General features: G+C 40.1%; 1 protein-coding gene and 1 pseudogene across 2 annotated transcripts; both read left to right on the top strand.

Moving 5' to 3' along the window:
* The first annotated feature begins 5203 nt into the window (after nt 1–5203).
* Nucleotides 5204–6163, top strand: LOC147604516 (uncharacterized). Its single transcript, XM_086794715.1, has 2 exons — nt 5204–5730; nt 5842–6163. Exons 1-2 carry the CDS (start codon nt 5204–5206, stop codon nt 6161–6163), a joined length of 849 nt encoding a protein of 282 aa, XP_086650841.1.
* A 166-nt stretch (nt 6164–6329) lies between these two features.
* LOC147604517 (uncharacterized) lies at nt 6330–7126 on the top strand (annotated as a pseudogene). Its single transcript, XR_015265315.1, has 2 exons — nt 6330–6454; nt 6560–7126. The product of XR_015265315.1 is annotated as an uncharacterized LOC147604517 (transcript).
* The last annotated feature ends 16254 nt before the right edge of the window (nt 7127–23380 follow it).

Here is a 23380-nt window from a genome sequence, read left to right on the forward strand (position 1 = left end):
GAGCATTCCCTTCCTTAAGCAGCTAAGGGGGATAAAGACCTAGTATGGCATGCCCCAATTAGCACACTCCAAGTGATGCACATTAAACCAATTGTGTGTTTTTTCTAGTTCCATAGAACTTGAGAGTTTGTTGATTTCAAGATGGAGTTCCACTTGCTACGACATCTCCCACATTCCCAAGGTCATGCTCTCAACTGTGACCAAGAAATCAAAGCGATAATTATCATATTATCAACATATATTAGATTTCCTTAGTTCCCTTGGTCTCAGACATGGTGCTAACTATCATCATCTTCATCCATTTTTTGAAAATTCTATTAGTATCTTGCTAAGAGTGCTTATGGTTTCTTAGTGGTCAGAATCCTTTTTTATCTTTCTTATGACCTCGCACCCCTTCATCTTGATATCTAACACCTATATTTATGAGCTTGCAACCTTCACATACTTTGAGCTCTAAATCATGGATGGATCAATGGGTTAAAACAATGATCTTCTCTTGGGCCTTGGCCTTGACAATGGAAACATTGGCATACTTTCATGGTGGTCAACTTCCTCACATGCATTACTATGTAAAGTGAAGATAACAATAGGAGGAATATAAGTGCCAAGAGTGCTTGTAATCCCTAAACTTCACATCCAAAAGAGTGGATGTCAACACAAAGATGGGGGAAACTTTGATGGGATCAATGCTATTGACCAATTCAATGGCATTCCACCATCTTGAATTATGTCCAAGGCATAGACAAGAGACCTACTTATTCTCCTGATAAATGAGGTGCCATTTTGTGGCCTGCTAGGATCTTGGTACAAGTAGAAATGTCTCACCACTCACTTACCTTTCAAACTAGAATTGGATAACATGTACAAGGAGAAATCAAAATCTCTCACCACTCAATTATAATTTATGGCCTGATTGAATCTTGGTGCAACGAGAAATCTCTCACCACTCACTTGCCTTTCAAACTAGAATTGGACAACATGTACAAGGAGAAATCTCTCACCACTCAATTATCTTTCAAATTGAAATTGGATACCATGCACAAATAAATCAACCATGGTAAAAGCATATGAAAGCACATAAAATCATAAAGAAATTAACACAACGTAGATCATTGGATGCAATCCCCCTCGGATGTAAGTGGCTCCACTATGCGAGGCTCAAATATTTCCTCTTGATCAAAAATTAAAGGTGGCTCTTCATAAATAGTTCATAAGTAGGATATGAAGGAAGTGGTCCTCAAAATGGTTTCAATAAAGTAATTATGAATGTGCCAGTGTGACTGGCAGATATAATCAATATGCCTAAGTTGTCAAAGAGTGTAGTCCAAAAATGACTACAAAACTTAGAATCACGTGGTAAGATACAATGCCTCAGGTAAGCCATGATGTACAAAGATTTTCTTGATAAAAAACAAGTGCGCGGAGTAGTAGGAAAGTCCGTGATGAAATCCATTGATATTTGCTCCCATGGTTCATGGCATCAATAGGTCTTGAGTCTTACCTTTGTAGCTTTTGATCTTTTGGCAAGTCATGCACTTAGCAACAAATCTAGCTGCATCCATTTTCATCAAATTCTATAGCCACAACATGTAATGTAGAGGATATCCGTCTAAGACCCATATATGGAGGTTGATGCATCTCCTCTAAAATAGTATGTCTTAATGGTCATGTGATGCATAATTATTTTTTAAAGAAAATATATCCTTCATTATATGAGTGCTCACTATTGGGAATCCAATTGTTATCTTTCATCGAGTTTCAAGGCTCTGAAAAAATTGGATCCTGATCATAGGAATCCTTCACGGCTTCAAAGGGTGAAGTCTCTATGGGAAAAAGTTATGATTGATGCTTGGTCTTACACTTAGAGCATCAACCACACTACATTTTCCTTGCCAGGTTGATATTATATCATTGGTTGAAAACTCTGAATAAAATATGCCCATTTGATATGTATGTCTGAAATCCAAGGTTGAAAGAGGTAGTGTCTAATACTCTATTAATCAATCTTGATAAGGAATTCATAACTCATAAGATAATGTTTCCAAATCCTAAGAGCATGTAATACAATAGTCAACTCTTTAGGAGCTTGAAATGATTTATCATGTTTTTCAATCAATGCAATTGTTTAGCCTTCTTTAGGAGCTTTGTCAATGCATGTGCAATGTATGTAATGTTGAAATTATATACTCATAACTCATATTAGAGATAAGATGTGTGTGTGTGTGTGTGTGTGTGTGTAGCAAACCATCTCATGTTGAGATAAGGTTTGTGTGTACCAAACCCTAACCTAGAGGCTATAAAGGGATCAACTCTCTCTCATATTTTGTGAGAGGAGAAAGGCATGTGTAAGTCTTTATTTTAGCTTAAGCATATTCATAAGCTTAGAGTTTCATCACACCGATTGGAGATTGCGACTCGCAGAGCAGCACGGATCCCCCGAGAGGAGAGGGTATGCAGATTGTGCAGAGAGGAGGTGGAGAGTGAGGAGCATTATGTATGCACATGCAGAGCATATACAGCCATCAGAGAGAGATATCCCATTTTATTCAGAGAGCCACATTCCTTACGCCAGATCTTTGAGGCAGCAGGCCGGCGCATACTAGGGAGATTCATTCTAGACATACAGCGCCACAGAGAGACATCATTACAGGCTCAGACAGCTCCAGAGGGGGGACGACAGACATAGATTACTACATTTTTTCAGAGATCCATCCCACTCCCAGCCCCTACATGGCAGGGAATTACTCTCCAAAGAGCAGAGACACTCAGAGCCCGCAGGAGACAGAGGACACCTGGCTTTCGGACACCACGCCTATACCAGAGAGAGATGACAGAGATCAGAGCTCAGTTTCACAGAGAGGGTGCGGAGCGACTGGCTCGCTTCAGAGCACACCCAGGCATGTTCTTCAGGGAGCTGTGGACACCCCCTTCATTGATGTATACCATTTTATACCCCCAGTATGGTACAGGATGGGGATCTAGCTAGGTTGCATATCATGATTGTATACTCCATGCATATAGCTTTGCATTCTCCTAGTAGTAGAGCTCCATTCCCACTCATTGTACTTATTGCACACCCAGATTCAGCTTTTTAGTTCAGTACTTTTTCATTTTGTTGGGATGACAGAGGATACCCCATACATGTACACTGATTTGTCTCATAGGCCGAGTTCGGTCTTTTGGAAGACGTTAATAAAATCTATCTATCTTTCTCTCTCTCTCTCTCTCTCTCCGTTCACCTCAACCTTATCTTGTTAGCATCACTTTCATCCATGCTTCACTTCACTTATCAACATGGTATCCAAGCCAGCTATGTGGTGGTCTCTCCTTGTTCCCAACATTGTCCCAACACCATAAGCACTGCTATGCTCTGCTCAGATATGCAAACCAACAAGTTGTCATGCACCTCTGCGTCTCCTTGTTGAAATTAGAGCAATGTGATGAGCTACGGTGGATCAAATACTAGAATCAACATCATTAACAAAGTGATTAGACAATGTAGTGAGTAATTAGCAAATAGCTTAATGTAGGCATGGATAATAAAAAACCAGCAAATTCTCATTAGGCCAATGCCTCAATTTATAGAGTTTACATCCAAGCATCTAATCCCACTGATTTCTCCTTGATTCACGCCACCTCTCCCAGAATATCTCCACCTCTTTTGCTTGATTCTCTCCACCTTTTCACTTTTCCCAGAATATCTCCACACTTCCTAAATCTTCTCATGCTACCCTTTATTCTCTCCCAGTAGATTCTTCTCACCTTTTCACAGGTTTTTTCACATTTACACATCCTCTTTTATAGCCTCTAACCAAGGGCTTGTTCCCGCACACACCCTATTCACTTGTATATTTCAACACCTCCCCTCAAGTGAATACTCCTAGAACACATAGACCCTATGCCAAGTTTCCCTCCTTACTTGATAGTCTGCACTAGTGTCTAGCACACCTCCCCTCAAGTTATCTTAGCACACCTAGACCCTATACCAAGTTTCTCTCTTACTTGATAGCCTGCGACCAGTGCCTCAAGTCCCTAAACTCATAGTCCTTGGACACTCTCTCTCTCTATGTGTCCAAGGCTTACTATAGTTGCCCGCAAGGTTGATTCCGTACGTACGTACGGATCCGTACAGTACGGTATAGCCGTACGGTACGGTACCGTACCGTACTGTACGGATCCATACGGATTTTTTAAAAAAAAATTAATAAATGGCGTGGCGTGGCGAAACGTGTGTGGCGACCATGCGCTTGCGGATAAGCGACCAGATTTTGGGCAATGTCCTGAGGGTTGTTAACACCCCTTCTCAGCAAGGGTCAGGTACTCGGCTATGGGCATGCAAGTATTGCGGGGAGCAGTACACTAGCACCATAACTCGCGTCATCAAGCACATGACAGGTATCGGGTGCACCAATCAATGTGGTCCATGTGATAAAATACCACAAGCTGTGAGGGACCAATTGATTGCGGAGAATTGTCCTGCAATGGGTGGTGCAAGCAGTGTTAGAGGTGGTGAAAGTACGCAAGATGCTCTCCATGATGCTTTTATTGGAGATGTTACAGGTTCAGGTACAGTAGATGAGGGTGAAAGTCTTTCGGCTTCAGCCCAATCCACCACAGGCAGGAAGAGGGCACGTATTGCTGATGATGAGGACCTCCTGCCACAAGATGCGAGAGGTACAGGGGAGGCATCAAAGCAATCCACTCTGCGTTCTTGTATCTCATCACAAGCTTGGGTAAAGGAGCGGCAAAGGGTGGCAGAAATGGAGATTTGTCGCACTCTTATTGAGTGTAATATATCCTTCAATGTGTTACGGACAGACCAATGGAAAAGAATGGTGAAAGCAATTGCGCAGGTAGGGCCTACTGAGACATGGACAGGTCTTCAAAGAAGCTGCGTACATCCATGTTGGATGAGCAGAAGGCCTTGATAGACAAGGCGCTCACACCTGTGAAAGCAGGTTGGCAGGAGTTTGGATGCACTATTATTTCAGATGGGTGGGCAGACATTCGCAAGAGGCACATAATCAATATCCTTGTGTCATCTTGCTTGGGCACCTATTTCTTGCGTGCCGTGGATGCAGGGAGAGCAGGCGACAGGATCACAGGGGAGTTCATTTATGGCCACATTCGACAGGCTATCCTTGAGGTTGGGGAGGACAATGTTGTGCAAGTGGTGACCAACAACGCCTCTAACTGCAAGGCAATGGGTCAAATGGTCGAGGCAGAGTTTCCACATATAGTGTGGACTCCATGTGCTGCCCATTGTCTTGATTTACTTATGGAAGACATTGGGAAGCTTGTTTGGGTGCAGCCCATTGTTGCAGATGCTGTAAAGATCACCACCTTCTTCCGCAAGAAGCATCAGGCTCTTGCCATCTTTCGGAGTCATAGCCCTTTGGATATGGTGAGACCATCCAAGACCAGGTTTGCCTACATGTTCTTGGTCTTGGATAGGCTCTACAAGATAAGAGATTCACTATCATCAACAGTTGTGGATCCAAGGTGGCGACAGATGCATAATTTAGAGGATGAGCGTACAAAATACTTGCAGAGGCGGATCCTGGATGATGATTTTTGGCAGCAAGTTCATAGCCTTTCAGTTGCACTTAAGCCCGTGTATGTCCTTCTCCGACTTACAGACATGGACGGCTCAACTTTGGGGCTGGTCTTTCATTTGTTTATGCAAATGAAAGACCATGTTGCTCAGTGCTCCATGATGACTGCTCAACGGTAAGCAATAGTTCTAATTTCTTCCTCTTTCTTTGATTTTTATGACTTCTCGATTCTCGATTCTCTTAGCACTATAACCTAAGACATGTATGTTCAATCTCTCATTTTCAGCCGAGGTGAGATCCTGGACATTGTAGACAAACGGTGGACATTCATGAGCCGTCCCATCCATGCGATGGCTGCCATGCTCCATCCTCTCTACAGGTCGCCAGAGCTATGGAATAATACTGCTTTGAGCATGAAGCAGTCAGAGTATGTGGGAAGGATGTTCTCAGAGGAGGAGCAACTTCAGATTGATAGAGAGTTCACCACTTACATGAGTGGTATTGGTGCTTCATTTGCGAGACCTGTGTCATTGAGGAAGGAAGCCATGAAATTCCCTTTGACATGGTGGCACTCTTATGGAAGGGTTGGTCTTCCAAACCTTTCATGAGTTGCTCTTCGTGTTCTATCTCAGGTAACTTGTAATTAATCTCTAAAGTATACTCTTCGGAAATGAAGATTGATGTTTTAGCATTGAAAGATTTACAAATTTGCTCGCATTGCACTCATTTTTGCACAGGATTGCTCAGCTGGAGCATGTGAGCGAAACTGGAGCTCATACTCCCTTATACACACTAAGATTTGGAATCGCCTTAGTACTTCTCAATTAGAGAAGTTGGTGTATTGCAGAGCTAACATGAGGCTCGTGCGAAGCTACCATGCTTTGGGGTCACCGAAGCAGGTATACATTGAAATTTGGACTCAATAAGAACTTAGAAGTAAAAATTTTTTTGTAGTTCAATGGATGTCCATTGTCCAATATGCAATTTGTGGCATGTTTAAACAGGTTGATCCAACACTACTCAAAATGGTAGATGAACCCAGCCCGGAGCTTGTGGATCGGCAGATTAGAGATGAGCAAGAGGAGATTTTGAGAGCTTTACATAGAGAGCTTGAGAGCGTGGATCGTTGTGTGACCCGCTCACGTGCACGATCTCTCAGCATTCCTCTACGCCCGGCAGCTCCAGATCCAGGCTCTGCGAGACGAGAGAGCATTCGCAAGGGAAAGCTTCCAGTTTGTCGCACCCAGCAGAGGCGTGCAAATGAGGCTGTCGAACTCATTCACACTCAGATTCCCAAGGCACATGATGAGGATGCACTGGAGCTTGTTTTGCTGCTGAGCCAGAGTTCGATGAAGAAGGCAATGGTATCAATGATGGAGGCATGCTCTCTTCAGAAGACTCATCATCTTCATCTGATGATGAGATTTGAGACTCTTACGTCTAGACTCTAGAGTCTAGACAACTGTGTAGTGTTTCATTGTTTTGCTTTTTGCACTTGTGGACCAGGACATGTGCTGGCAGCTGTAGACATGATATTTGTACTCTCTTTTATTATCTATGACTTTCATGGTTCTTGCTTATATCACTATGACTGTTAACATGAGGCATTGTGTAATGGGCTTGGTAACTGATAATTGATTTAAACTTTGAGTAATGAGGTTCAGTCTCTTTATTTTAAGTATTTTGGTTGCTATGTCTACAAAATATTCAGGTTTCTAGGACTGTTTACAAATGGTACGTACTGTTTACGTACCTTAAAATTTGTTCCATACAGAAGTACGTTCCGTACGTACTGATAGCGTACCGTACACTACGTACCTTACCACCTTGGTTGCCCGCGACCTTGACTAAAGTGCTCACACATACATCTATCTACCACGTGGCCTGCATCATCGGTGGCTCAGAGGTGGTTTTAATTTGTTGGGGCAGGTTACATTGGGTTGTGGGGTCTCTCTCTTTCTCTCTCTCAGAGATTTTCACATGGCTCCTCACTCTTTGGAGCCTCACATCTTCTCTTGTCTTCAGTCTTCTTGCCGTGGCAGCTTCTCTCCACGCGTCCGTCTCTTCTTTCAATCTTCTTAGGGCAGCTTCTCTTCTTGGCAGCTTCTCTTCTCGTGTCCATGTCTTCCTTCAATGCTTCCTCTAGATCTTCTTGGTGTGGATCTTCCTCTTGGAAGGAGATGTTCTTCTCTTTCATGGCTGGGACCCATGAGCTTGTCCGTCGTCAGGTCTTTTTGCTCCATGTGAGCAACATGTTCAAATGTTTTGCTGACAGTTCCTTTGGGTTTTTGATATTTATCTTGTATCATTATGCAATGCAAACCCAAATTTATGCGGGAGGTCTTACCTCTTGCCTTATTCTGGACAAGGGCAGTGTGTCTGATCCCATATTTACACTGATGTAATGTGCCCAATACATAATGTGATAGCATTCATTCTTATGCACATTCCCAAATGCAACTCTGGCTATGAATAATCTTGATTTTGAGTGAGATTTACAGGCATTAACCAAGGGTTAAATGCAAAATGATGATTACCACAATTTTATCAGCATGATTTTACTAGAAATTACATTAAATCAAGGGTAACCAATTTGTACGGAATGGTTGGAGTATAAAACAACTCCCAATTGCAATCTGAAGTTATAGGGATCTGTATCAGATACCTAATGGTTAATTTGAACCCTCAATTGCACCAAAATACAGTGTGATTAGCACCAAAATACAATGTGATTAGCACTGATTAATCACTGATTAGCAAATTAATCCACTATTTTGTGTGCAGAAAATAGAGTATGCGGGGAGTCTAGATCTGGTGCCTTAGACTTCAAACGAGCTCAAATGCTTTCAAGGCCATCAATAGCAATGAGTCTAGTAGAGGATTAAGCCAACAAACACAAGATTTGACCAATTATTGAATGCTTAATCTCTGTTTTATCAAAGTCACCTGCTCTGTAGATTTGATGAAGAGCTTGGATCTCACTGTAGACTTGATGAAATTGAATTCTGACTTCACTAGCTTGTAGAGCATGCTTGAAAACACTTGGGGCTAAGAGGAATTAGGCTAATTTGATTGGATGAAGTAGCAATGTCAAAATCTCCTCAGAAAAACGATGCCAACAAAAATCGCAATTTCTCCTACGTTTCTTGGCAGTTTGCGCTTTTGATTAGCTTGGCTGGAGCTCAAGGATGTTGGCTAGTTAGGGTTAGAAGCAATAGGCCTAATTTTGAGTGTGCAAGGAGCTAGAGATCCTCCACTGGCTGGGGGTGAAGAGGTGAAGTGAAAAATAACTAAAATTTTGATTATTTTCTAATTATCTACTAATCCTAATTAATTAGATAATGGGCTCATAAACCTGATGGATTCTAGGCATGGCTCTGATACCATGTTGAAATTAGAGCAATGTGATGAGCTATGGTGGATCAAATACTAGAATCAACATCATTAACAAAGTGATTAGACAATAATTAAGATAATTAAGACGTAATTTTAGCAAATAGCTTAATGTAGGCATGGACAATAATTAAGACATAATTAGCAAATAGCTTAATGTAGGCATGGACAATAATTAAGATGTAATTAGCAAATAGCTTAATGTAGGCATGGACAATAATTAAGATGTAATTAGCAAATAGCTTAATGTAGGCATGGATAATAATTAAGATGTAATTAGTGAGTAATTAGCAAATAGCTTAATGTAGGCATGGATAATAAAAAACCAGCAAATTCTCATTAGGCCAATGCCTCAATTTATAGAGTTTACATCCAAGTATCTAATCCCACTGATTTCTCCTTGATTCACTCCACCTCTCCCAGAATATCTCCACCTCTTTTGCTTGATTCTCTCCACCTCTTCACTTTTCTCAGAATATCTCCACACTTCCTAAATCTTCTCATGCTACCCTTTATTCTCTCCCAGTAGATTCTTCTCACCTTTTCACAAGTTTTTTCACATTTACACATCCTCTTTTACAGCCTCTAACCAAGGGCTTGTTCCCGCACACACCCTATTCACTTGTATATTTCAACACTCCTTGCACAGGCTTGTAAATAGGACCATAAGAAAGCTAGTTTGAGAACTGCTATAGTGACCCCCCTTAGAAATGCATAGATATGGTGAACACTTGGTAATCAAGTCAAACTCCCTATGTAGTCAGATCTTAAAGAGATTCACCGTAGCAAAAAGATCCATGTGAAACTAGTTTATTACTATAAACCTTGTTTAATTACATAGTATATCTCTCTAGAAATTAGTGAATAATATAGTCAAACTCTAAGAAGAAAATGGAAAATAGGTAATTAGAGTTAGTTAAATTTAATGTAGAATTTTACCAACTTAAGTAGAATGAGTTTAGAGAAAAATATCAAAGTTTGGACCATAAGAAAGCTAGTTTGAGAAGTGCTAGTGACCCTTAGAAATGCATAGATATGGTGAACACTTGGTAATCAAGTCAAACGATTTGTGTAGTTAGATCTTGAAGAGATGCACCGTAGTAAATTTTGTTATGATGAATGATAGACATGGTTATATGTGAAGTTTTTCTTCAAGCCTTTCAGCTACACAAACCTTTATATTAACGTTTCAAGTATCTAGTTCGCCCAAAAGGTCCTTCCTTTTGTTTCCTTATTTACCCAAGGGTCCTCTGTAAGCCTTCCTTTGAACTTTAGTTCCTAGTTTGCAAGTTGTTAACCACTCCATAGGCTAACATGGTTTCATCCACTCCATAGGTTAACATGGTTTCACCTGCCCAACTAACTGTAAATGCTTTTCCATTTTATCCGCTCAAATTTTTTATTACAATGGAACATATAATGTCAAATAGGGAAAGTCTACGGACTCAATGTACGTAGTTAAGACTAGTAATATAGGGGCCGCCTAACCTTTTTTAAATTTGACTGACCTAGTGTGAAAACTAGTCATTTGTATATACCATTTTCGACAATAAGCAAGACACAATCACTCGCTTGCAATAGTTTCCTTTGTGAGCTCTCCTTATTCCTCTCCTTACTTGCTTATATACTATTGAACCTTACTCCTTTGTGAGCTCTCCTTATTCCTCTTCTTGCTTGCTTACATTCTATTGAACCTTACTTGCTTGATGGAAGCACGTTAGATAGGTTTGGTTATAGGTTTTCTTCTAGCATTAACTTCCCCTTCATTCCCTACCTATTGTGAGAGAGAAAACATTGTGAGGACGGATCTCTTCTTGCCCATTGAGAGCTCTCCCTTCACCCTTTTGGCAAGGAACATTTTCGTGTAACAACGAAGTGAGAAAGTTGTATTTGCGGCTCAAAGATAAGACCCAACGCTCTTTGGCAATGCTAAGGTAAGCTCTTGACTTAAACATATTTGGTGCCGCTATGCCAGGGACTAGCCTAGGGCTTATCTCTATTTTTCCATCTATTCTAAGATATAATTTGGTATTACCTAATATTACTATTGGCTTGCAATCTTACTCTTTAAGCAAATCCAATACATACCATCTTCTATCTTGACAATCTCTATTCTTAAAAAGAACTTCAACTCACCAAGATCTTTTATTCAAATCTATCATGCGAATGTCTCTTCAATGTTTATATTTCTCTTGCATTCTTCCCACTCACTATGAGATTATCCACATAGGTGACTATGAGTGTAAGACTCCCATTCACTTCTCTTACAAATAAAGAGTGATTGATGAGCTAATATGAAACCCTATTTATTTCAAATACATAGCCAATCGCTCAAACCAAGCTTTGGAGCTTTCTTTAATCCATATAGTGCTTTCCTCAACTTGTATACATGTGTCTTCTTTAAAATATCCACAAAACCCATTGGCATTGTCGGTAGTATATGGATTTTTGTATAAATTTTTTGTTGGCGCGCGGATAGTAGGTCAGCCATTTGTGGACTTCTCTTGAGACCTATAAAAGGCTTTGCCAAAGAACCTTTATATCATCTCCCCTCACTTGAGGGCAGGTCTAGACATAGGACCCTTGAGGTCATAAATTAGGCGTTTACTACCTTTTCATGGGCATGCCCAAGAATATGTACCTTTTTGTATTATATAAATATACTAAAAATATAGCTCTCTCTCTCTCACTCTCTCTCTCTCTCTCTCTCTCTCTCTCTCTCTCGTAATAGAAGATATATCCCCAAAATTATTTTACAAATGGCCACATGGCCACCATGTGATGAACTAGCTGTCTCTCACTAATTACTCTGAACCATAGGTGTAGCTCGGAGTACCCTCATCCAATATATAGCCGTGTCATTCTCCACCAAATGAGCTGACCGAGGAAGAGACTTGCCACAATAGTGGCTCTTTTATACGACCTATGTGAGCTGTAATACTAACTTTTGTATCAAATATGAAGGCATTCCTAGTTAACCAAATATGCCACAAACCTATCCAAGTAAAAAAATGAAAGAAAATTGAATGTTGTGGGTTATCTGGCCCATTTGGAATCTTGCCAAAAACCTAGTCTTTAGGGCGAGGCTTTTGATAGACCTTGGTGACTTACCATAGTCTCAAGCCTACGTAAGGGTATTTTTTTGGTGGTATAGTTGATGGTGATGGCAAGGTCACCTTGGGAAGTCATCCTATATGCTAGGAAGGACCATTAGCATTAAAGAAATGATATTATCCCTTAATTGAGGTTTCAAGGACTCTAATCATTTGTCAGTCACATAAGGACGATCACCTACTTGAAGGCATGCTATCCAAGAATCCCAGTCAATCTAGCATCTATTATGGCCCATTCATTCTTGTCTGAGGAGGACCTCTTTTTGCATTGTCCTTGAAAGCATCACAAAGAACTTCCCTTCCAAGGGTTTATTCCAAATGCGGAATAAAGAAGTAAAATCTTTGTGACATGCAATCACCAACATTTGCCAATAACTTTGTGTTTGCTTCAATGGTATTAAGGTTAGTTTACAACCTACCATCCCATACTTAGACAACATGTGCAATGCATATTGCCTCCAAAGGCCAAATCCCATCTCATGATCTAATCACTTATACATCCAAGAAGTTTTGTGGCCCACCTAAATCTTTCATTTCAAACTTCTTCTCAAGAAGAATCTTCACCTCACAAATATCATCATCACTATCACCTGTGATAATTAAGTCATCAACATAGATGACCACTAGCACAATCCCCGTGTTAGTCTTTCTCACACATAGAGCTTTGGATATTTAAAATAAAGACAAGATACTCTCCTATCTTATGTGGTCATGCTCTAGGTGCTTGTTTTAAGTCATCAACATAGATGACCGCTAGCACAGTCCCCTTGTTAGGCTTTCTCACATAGAGTGGAAAATTAGCTTTGGATATCTAGAATCCAATAGTGATAAGATACTCTCCTATCTTATCTGACTAGGCTTGTTTTAAGCCATACAAGTCTTTGTGTAACCTCTACAAACAAAATTAGCGTGTGTATGATCCTCATATCCTAGTTGCACCATGTAAACCTCCCCTTGTAAATCACCATGTAAGGTGCTTTATATCCATATGATCTAAAGAACATCGCAGCAATAGTAATCATTGTCTTGCCATCCTAGTAAATGGGCTGAAAGTCTCCTCATAGACAATGCTAATATGTCTATACATTTCCCATGCTAACAAATCTTACATTGTGCTTGGTAATAGAACTATTTGAATTGTGTTTCCGTTTAAAACCCACTTACATTTAATTGCTTTTTTCTCCTTAAGAAAAGGTACCGAATCCCATGTCATATTTGTATCTACTGCAATTATCTCTTCGTCTATGACATCTTCCCAATGTTTATATCTGTGTCTCCTCAAAACATGTGAGCTCTATCTCTTGAATAACTTTGACTATATATGTATAATGACTAGTTGTACACCCATCATACCTCAACTTGTCAAACAACTGGATATCCAACCCTGGTAGACCTACATACATTTGGATCACTACTAGGTGTTCTTAACCCTACTTGGGCTCTTCGTACACACCAGATGTAATGACTATTGGGATCCCAAACTACTCATCACAAGACTCTGTTGTTTTGAGCTATTGGACTCTCCATGTGACCTACTAAAGCATTAGGCATTATAAAAGGTTGATTTTTCGTCTTTTATCCTTGCATGATATATGTGAACTTCTTGATTTTTTTTAGCACCAGGAGTACCACCATGTGATATGTCAGAATCCCTAACATTCTATCTCAACTTGTCTAACTAAAGATCTCACAATAGACTCACTACTAGAGGAATCTCCCGGTCCACTAACTGCTTGTGATTTTTGCTTTACAATTGAGATACCTATCCATTTTTTTCTTCAGCCTTCATAGAGTTCTTCACTGGTGTGGTACTCATCTCATCAACACAACATTTCTACTCATTCCTATCGCTCGTCGTTTGCTAGTGGGCTTAAGTACATAAACAATGCACTTAAAAACTTTCAAGTGTGCTAAATCTAGTTTTCTACCTATAACTTTTGTTCATGATGGGTGTATGGGCATGATATAAATTTCACTTGTTGCTCACTTGTTGTTATTGCTTCAGCCTTAAAATACGAGTCATCCCTTTCTCAATTATCAATGTATGAGCAGCTTTTGTAATGTGAATGTTCTTACTTTCTACAACCTTATTCTGGTATGTGGTGTACGTGTATGTAAATTGCCTCTTTATCCCATACTCTCTTAGATAATTCTTGAATTCATTGTGGATAAATTTTCTCCCCCACCATCTAACCTTAGGCATTTTACGTGCATGCCTTTGTCTTTATTTATTACCATAGATTTGGAGCTCTGAAAAAGTGAGTAAAGACTTCACTCTTCTTTGTCATTGAAGTATACCCACACTTTCTTAGTGTGATCAATGAAAGTCACATAATAGTTGCATCCTTTGATTAATGCTGACTTAGTTGGTTCTCCCAAACATCTTAGTGTACCACATTCAAAGGTTTTTGACTTACATTCATATCACTTGAACATGCATGCTTAGCCTACTTACCAATTGACAAGCTTCACATACTTTATGTAGCTTGCCCAATTAGTAAGCCGTCCATCCACCGTGAACTTTGGCAAACCTATAATAATGTTTAGGCCTACATATTTTTTAGCTCTGAATATTGATATGTCCAATGCGTTTATGTTAAATATCAATATCTATAATCACACCTATATCATGTGTAAACATTGCAAACTTCACTTCAAATATGTTTACATCCACAATGTAAGCATTTAGCCAACTTTGTTTTCCTTTGCAACCAAGCATCTAAGAGTATATGCTACATCACAAAGCATCACAAATATCTACTCACTTCTATCTTCAGCTACTTACTTAAAGATACATAGTTCAGGTTCTTACAACTTTCCACTTTTTATGTTATTCTATTTTCAAAGCAGTCCTTTACCACATGCCCAAAATAATAGGATTTTATGCTATGCTATTTTCACTTTAATTTCTTTTCCATCCACACCTTGGTCTCTCTGGATCCCCTTGCCTCTAGAGTGGACTCTTTCACTTGTTTGTAATTGAGAGTCGTATTTTTGTTATCTATGTTTCCATATTGGATTGCACCTCGGTCTTGATGAAAATCTACCTCTACCTCTACTTGTGTCTAAGTAGAAGGCCTTCTCCTCGTGCGTATTCCCGGATAATGATTTTCTCCCAGCATTATTCTCCTCACTATAATCAAAGGGTGAGAAGGACCTTAGAGTTGGGAAATTTTCTTGAGTTTAAATATAAGTCCATCGAAACTACTCATAAGTCCATCAAAACTATAATCAAAGGGTGAGAAGGACCTTAGAGTTGGGAAATTTTCTTGAGTTTAAATATAAGTCCATCGAAACTACTCATAAGCTTTTCTACCCTATTCAATGGGACACCAACTCATCCCATCATCAACTAGTTCTCGAATAGAGTTGATGGCATCAATGGGACTCTGACACTAACTCATCTCATCATCAACTAGTTCTCCAATAGAGTTGATGGCATCATCAAGATCTTTAACTTTTAATGAATAACCATTGATATATAGCTTTCCCTTTGTCAGTTCCCTTTGTTACATTATGTAGATCTCCTACTTTAACTACATCTTTCTACCCTTGGTACTTGTTGTGATATACACATCAGGTTTCCCATGTATCTTTAGGTGTTGCTATGTCTTGTATGTGACCAATCATAGAGTTCGACACACTAATAGGGACCTAGTACGACAACACCTTGATAGCCCTCTCATGCTTTAAAATCTTGTACATGTTTGTGGATTGGTATTTTCTTTGGGAAGCTTTAGCTCCTTTTTATCACCTATAATGAATCCCCCAAATCCTTTTCCCATGCGAAAATTTATCATCCTAAACTTCCATGTGTGAGATCCTTGTCCCCTCCGGGGCTCCTGTCGGTCGGCGGCGGCGGAAGCGGCGTCGGCCTCCCACGCGGGGCTGGGATCCACACTCGGGGCCTCGCCCCACAGATGTCCGGGACGAGAGGCTAGCCCGGGTAGTTCCTTCAAAACCGGGCTCGGAAAAACTCCCCTCGTCCAAAAGGCACGGGCGATTCTGCCATGGGAAAAATCTTCTAAGGGGGGAATTATTCTAATGAGTCAAAGTCTTAACTAGCTAAACTGATCTGACCGAACCTAAAGTCACATGGTCAGATCAAGAAGAGACTTGCACTTGGTCCATGGAATCACCGCTTTTTTCCTTATTTATGAGGCACAGCCGTTGATCCCCTCCCACAGAATAAAGTCTTCTCAAGATTTAATTTAATTAACGTAACTAATCGTATCTAATTGTTTCACAAGAATCCTCCGATCCAGCCTACCCGGCCCATGGGTTAGCCAGCCACCCGACCATTGTATTGGTGGGATTCCTTTATAAAGATTAGGTTGTGTTTTTGCCCGGGTATCGATGAAGAAAAGAGTTCCTAGGTCCCCTTGTTGATGATTTATGCAAAATTTAAGGTAGGCACGCCACGTACACACCCAATATGAAATCGTCATTTATAACAGATTCAACGGGCTTTAAAACAATCCTTCAATAGAAATCATAATATTACTGATCATCATCTTCCAAAATTCCGAGTCCATTGTATTACAAAATGTGTCCTCTGGACTCTCTGTTGAAGACCAGCTGGCCAACCAACGAGATCCAGTATCAAAATTTGGTTCCCAAATATCTTTCCTTTTAGTCCATTCGAATCTTCCTCGACGTACGCATGGGTGTCCTAGCAACCGCGAGCCCATGCATCGCTTGGTCAGAACCCTCTAGGATTCTCCTTGGGTATCCTAGCACTTCACTCAGGGACCGCTTCGTCGGTCCTCGCCCATCATACCGGAAGCACACCATTTTAACCGTACCAAGGCTGGTCAAGACCTCGACAGGCTTTGTCGCGAGCGACGTCCCTTGACAACTCCCCGGCCAGCTGTTCCAACAAACCTCCTCTTTAGTAAAACATATGCCAAATGCTTCCTCATGCTTCCTCCAGCATCCTAGCATAAAACAGTCCTTTAAATGAAAAACAGAGGTTCCAATGCAAGTAAGATTCCCAGTTTGAGATTGGCTCCACGAAGCCCTTTTCTCCATAATTCTTAGTTTCATAATGGGGATCTTTGATCTCTTATGAGGGTAATCTACCCATCATTTTGTCTATCTGTCTAACTAGATTATTGGTGATTTCGGTTAAAGAAAAAACTAATTTAGCTCCGGTAGTCTATTCTTTATATTTAGGAATCGAAATTGGTCACGAGGTTTTTGCTTGATTCAGATCGAGAGATGGACAAGTAGGTTTATTGTCCGTCCCTCTCGTAGTTTAACCAAATTCATTCGGTTTAGTTTTAACAAGGATTCCCTTCAGATAAACATCTAGTTTTGGATAAATATCAATTTAGTGATTTTTCCAATTAAAATATCCAAGATATTCTTTTTGCCACATAATTTCTTGACCTTAATTCATTAGTTAGAATTACGGTGGAAATTCTTTGACACAAATTAATTCAAATCCATCTTTTCCTAAATATCATAAAAATTATTCTTTTAACTGAATACCAATTACCTATTTTTTAAATAAACTTGAAATCCCTCTTTTTCTCATTTAATGAGTGCAATCCAATTATCATGGAATTTTCTCTTTTACCATGAATTAAATCTATCTAAAATTCTTCTTAAAAATTACATAAAAATATCCATTAATTCCATTAAGCTAGAAATTCCACTTTTCTCATTCAAATGATTGAATTCCAAATATGGTGGGAATTCCTCTTTCATCATTTAAATTATCTATGCAAAAAGATAAATTAAACTAAATTTTCTCTTAAAAATTAAATAAAAATCACCATTAATTCCTTTACACTAGAAATTTCACTTTTCTCATCTAAATGGTTGTATTCCAATTATGGTGGGAATTCCTCTTTCATCATTTAAATTTATCTATGCAAAAAGATAAATTTGACTAAATTTTCTCTTAAAAATTAAATAAAATATCCATTATTTGGGTATTCTAAATTTTTCTCTTTCCTCATTGGAATACATGGATTTCTATTGTCATGGGAATTTCTCTTTTATCATAAAAATGAATTACTAGAAATTTTTCTCTTTTTTCTAATTAATTATTTATGTATAAACATAAAAACTAATTTTTCCATGGTTATGATGAGAACTATTCAATTAATTAATCCTAGAATATGGTAGGAAGTCCTCTTTTCATATTATGTACAAAAATGATTTATGTGTTAATTTTTTAGAATTTTTGCCATAGCTTCGCTGCTATTACTGATAATTTTCAATAATTTTGAAAGCATAAAGTTTAGTAATACCATATGATAGAATAACTATCATTAGGATCAATATCCAATTATGGGCTTGATTCCAAAGTTTTTCATAAATTAAATAGCATAAAAGTATTAAAAAGCCACTTCTTTGGCCTCCAATTTGACAAGCATAGAAATTACTTTTAGATTTGAGAATTGCTTCATGAGAAGCATCATTTGAATATAGAATAGGTCATAGGAATGACCATTCTTTGTCATAGGAATGACCATTCTTTGGGGGAGAGAGAGGTATGCTTAAAAAATTATTTTAATTTAAGCATAAATATAAAATTTATAAGATTTATCACTAGAATTCATTAGAGAGTTCCAATTGCATTAAAGAGCCATTCAATTGAATGCTTCTCAAGCTTGAGAGGGATTGAGAAGTGAGAAACATTTAAGAAAAAAGACCATAAACCACACTTTACCTCTTAATTTGCTTGATTCTTTAGTCAATGGAGAGGCCCCCAACCAATCAAATGGTTTGGTATGTTGATGAAGACTCCAAGGAAGATTGAAGAGAGAGAGAGAAGCTCCAATCTCTTCAATTTGTAGAGGATTTTTAGAGGATAATAGAAAATAAGCTTAACTTAGAGTAATACCGACATAGTTTAGTTTATAGGTGAGAATACAAAAGAATGAGGGTGTATTTATAGGAGAGGGAGGCCACTAACTGAGTCCAACTAAGCTCTAGAATTTTCTAGCTTCAGTTTGGCTGAATTTGGACAAGATTTGGACCAATTTGGCTCCCTTTTTGATTTGGTTTGATCTAGGAGAGAGGAGAGATAAAAATATCTTATTATTTTTTAGTTTAAAACTCCTCCACACATGTGAAATAGGCACCTCCTTGAAGGTCCCCCTTTTCCTTACCAAGGTGTCAAAAATGAACGATTACTCCAAAATATCTCATTTTTTTAGTAATATTTCATAATTTTTAACTAATAAATCTTGTACTCAGTCAACTCTTCATCTTATGTGGGCATTTACTGTAAGATTCCTCCCTCCAGCTTTTGAGGTGTGCAGGTGTAAGAACCTCCCCTTTTGATCTTATAATTATTCCCCTCTCTAAAATAAAAGAAAGATCCTGTTTTACCCTGTTTTGGCTTGGAAAGAGAAAATGTCTCGAGGGAGGTAATTCAAAATTGAGATATTTTTGGATATAAAAATCTTCCTAGTGTCTAAAACGGCTTCCCTTGAAAAAGAAATTCAAAAAGAACTTTCTAATGTGCAATTGGTGTAATTGGAATTGGAATTAATTGAAACTAGGTGTAAAAGACCTTAGCAGCCTAAGGGTCCAGATTTTTAAAAAATTTGGATTATGGTCCAATTAAGGTTCCTATGAAGATTAATCCAAATGTAGGGAGGAGATATGTCACGTAGGCTGTAATGCCTGTGATCGACGGCAGACCGGCGGATGGCCATGTCCGGGGTTCAGTGGGAGAGGATGCCCATGCGGAGTCATGGGCGACCAGGGTAGTGTGGACGGCAGGCCACACACTATATAGCCTGGGAGATGAGGGGCAATCCTCATTCTTCCTCTATGGCTGGGTGGTGAGCCAGAGGCCGTCCCCTCCTGTGGTAACGCCCGTATAGCGGCGTTACGGATATCTAACACTGGTATCAGAGCGTGGTTCGATGGGGTCGTCAGGGTCCACGCGTGACCGGGGGACCGGAGCCCACTCAATGGTTTTCAACCATTCATCTCCTCATCCTTATCTCCAATGGAGTGTGTGGAGGGAGGCGGCCAAGAAGAATTGAAGGGAAGAACTCTCTCTCTCTCTCTCTCTCCCCGTCACACACAGCAAGCAAAAACGCAGGTAAGCAAAAGCAATTTTCGTTTTGTTTTTTTCTCTGCGTTGAAATTGTCTGCGAAAAAAATTTGTTGAAGCTTGTATGTGGGGGGGCGGCACCAGCCCCATTGTCTGTGAAAGAAAACGTTGAAGCCTGTGTGTGGGGGTGGGGGGGGCGCAGACCAGCCCCACGAAAGCATGTTGAAATGCACTACGGTGTGTGGGGGTGGGGGGGCGAAGACAAGCCCAGGACAAAGACTAGCCCACTACTGTGTGTGGGGGGCGAAGCAACTTTCGTTCGGTGGGGGGGGGGGGGGGGGGGGGGGGGGGGGGGGGGGCGAAGAGCAGCCCCATGGCGAACACCAGCCCCCCAGCCCCCCACGACTTGCGTTGAAGAAACTGCTATATAAGGCTTGAATGAAAGTGGCGTAGCCACCCAGGTGTAATGACCTGCGTGATCAGCAATGCCAGGCGGGCTATATGGCGGGCGAACGATGGGCGTGTGCTGCTCGATTGCGTTGAAGCTGGCCTGCGTGGCCAGCCAGCGGGCGACGGCGACGGCCAGCCAGGGAGACGGCCGGCCAGGCGCGGCGGCGGCGGCCAGCCATCAGCGGCCACTAGCGAGAGGAGAAAAAAAATAAAAAAAATATATTTTTAATATATATTTTATTATTTATTTTTAATGAAATTAAAAATGAACTAAATTCAAACAAATCCTCTCTCTCGGATGGGGAGGAGGGATAATCCCCGCAAGGGATAATCCCAGCAAGGCACAGCCTCTCGATCATTTTTATTTTTGTTATGAAGACTCTCGGAGCGTAGCCTCGCCAGATTTCAATTTCCACTTTTGCGAACGTCGTCTTGCTAGAGTTAAAGTTTTTGTTCGGACAAATTTGTGTTTGTTTTGTAGTGACAAACAAATGTGTTCTTCTGTAGACACACCTTCTCTGCAGTGTCACCACTCAGGTCTAGTCCGAAGTGACTTAATCCTAGTTCGAAGTGAATTGAGGGTAACACATGTGGTGATCACACATTTGGTTCAGAGAGATTAAATTTAAGCTAAGCATAAACTTAGTATTGACCATCAAAGTCACATAGTTTGGCTATAGTGTAAATCTAAAACTGCGGTGTGTTTTACTTGGGCTAAGAGGACCGGCAATGGCGTCAGTTGTGCCCAAATTAGACGAAGTGCTTATCACGAGAAATCAAGGTAAGCCTAATTGAGCCGTAGTGCTCATAACCCTTCACAATCTTTTAACAGTTGCTAGAAGATTGTGATAAACTTTGGCAAATGAGAACCATGTACAAGCGTAGTCTTGATGTGGTTATGCCTTGTGTCCAAACAAGTTGCTTACTGTTTGTAGCAACAAGAGAGCCTTGGCCCGTAGAGGCAAGCTGGCCCTTGTTGGTAGTAACAAAATAGTGTCACTACTTGGGCCTAGAGAGTAGTGACTAGTTTGATTTAGTCACGTAGATTGCCTTGTAAAAGTAATCCCTAAGGTGTGTATTACTTGGGATAAAGGGGCTAGCAGTGCTGCTAGCAGTACTCAATTGAATGGTTTATCTAGGAGTACTAATCTGGGAGATTAGCATATGCCTAGATAATAATAGCAGATTTAGGATTGATTTATAGAAATCAAAGGTAAATCTGAAGGGGTATAGTCTTGAGATGTAATGCTCAATGCCCTTATAGAAGTTGATCGAAGAGAACTGTTCTTAAACTTACTAGCATGGTTTTCTCTTCTTTTTATTGCCATGCATCGACATCCCACTGCTCGAGAGTTTGTGGTGATCTTTCGAGGGGGGAAAGAGCCTTTTTATATGTCACATCAATTGGTTTGGTGGTAATTTGATGGTATGGGACATCAAATTCTCACGGAATCGATTGTAGTCTTGGTGGAATGGGACGCCAAGGCTTGTGCATGTAACTTGACTCTTTGGCAGGTCTGTATGTACACTTGTCTGTAGTGATAAAGTGTGCAAGATAAAATTTGAACTTTGAAAATTACCAAATATAGCCATAAGTTGGGATAAAACCCAGTTACAGAGTTCGGAGAAGCTCTAGGTAGCAAGACCATGATGGTGTACTAGTGCTAACAGAGTGATTTAGTTCCGGAGTGATCTAAATCTAGAGGTTAGCAGTAAGACTAGTTTGGTTGGACAGTTTCATGTATGGGGGACGCCCTATAGCATTTTGCAAGCGTAGTCTTGCCTATGTTCAACATAAGTGTGCGATTGTGAGCACATTTTAGTTGCTACCATATGAATTTGGGAAATATATTACTTTCCTACATAAGCAATTGTAATATTGCATGGCAGGCTATTTTGCTTACAAAGTTCATGTGCGTGTAAACCCTATAAGTCGTATGACCCCTGGGGAATGAGTGGAGCATTTCTAGGATTTAATAAGGTTTTACATGGCAATAGTGAGTAGTATCTCACTCCAGACGAGCCTGGTTGTTGTTAGTATCGGATCCAACCTATGTAGTGTACATAAACTCGGGCTGAGTTAGGATAGGAGGCTAAGCCGGAGAGCTTAGTGGTAAATCCTACTGTATCTAGTGAGTTTTGACTTAACCGGAGTGTTAAGAAGGAAACTGAAAGTCTGGGGCTGAACTGGAGTGTTCGGAGGCAGACATATCTTTTGTTAAATCGGAGAATTTAGCAACAGATGAGCTTGGGGTGAACCATGGTACCCAGGAAAAAAGCTCTTCACACTAAAATAGTGCACAATAATTTTAGGGTGATAAAAATCCATCGCAGGAATGTTTTACAACTTTCCATAGATGATAGATGAAGACCATGTACTTTACGGAGTTAAAGTACATAGGTGGTGACTTCGGCGCCACATTTTTTGTAGGAAGTCACCAGTGGTGTAATTAGGTCAGCCGAGACTTCACGACCTATGCACTAGTTTTTAAGTTGACCTCTATGATAAGGACGTCCAAAAATTCGTGTTGTAATACCAGAAATTGTACTGTAATGTGCAATGGAGGGGTCAATTTGTGTAGTCACTTCTTAGCAGCAAGTGACTTAAGCATCTTGTTATAAATGGTTGTATATGGTACTCCCACTCGGGGGAGGTACGCCATTGGGTACGGAGTTACTCACAGACTAGTATGTCAATTTGTGTAGTCACTTCTGAGCAGAGCAAGTGACTTAAGCATCTTGTTATAGATGGTTGTATATGGTACTCCCACTCGGGGGAGGTACGCCATTGGGTACGGAGTTACTCACAGACTAGTATGGAGCTACTAGTGTGATGATAGTGGGTA

Source organism: Cibotium barometz, chromosome 61 (assembly GCF_041138505.1).
Source record: "Cibotium barometz isolate CiBa-2024 chromosome 61, ASM4113850v1, whole genome shotgun sequence".
Taxonomy (NCBI): domain Eukaryota; kingdom Viridiplantae; phylum Streptophyta; class Polypodiopsida; order Cyatheales; family Cibotiaceae; genus Cibotium; species Cibotium barometz.

What these genes read in the sequence shown, in the direction of transcription:
- LOC147604516 (XM_086794715.1), top strand. Translation starts at nt 5,204, where the DNA reads ATGGGTCAAATGGTCGAGGCAGAGTTTCCACATATAGTGTGGACTCCA. An exon ending in TCCATGATGACTGCTCAACG is followed by an intron (nt 5,731 to 5,841) that starts GTAAGCAATAGT and finishes TCTCATTTTCAG; the next exon opens with CCGAGGTGAGATCCTGGACA.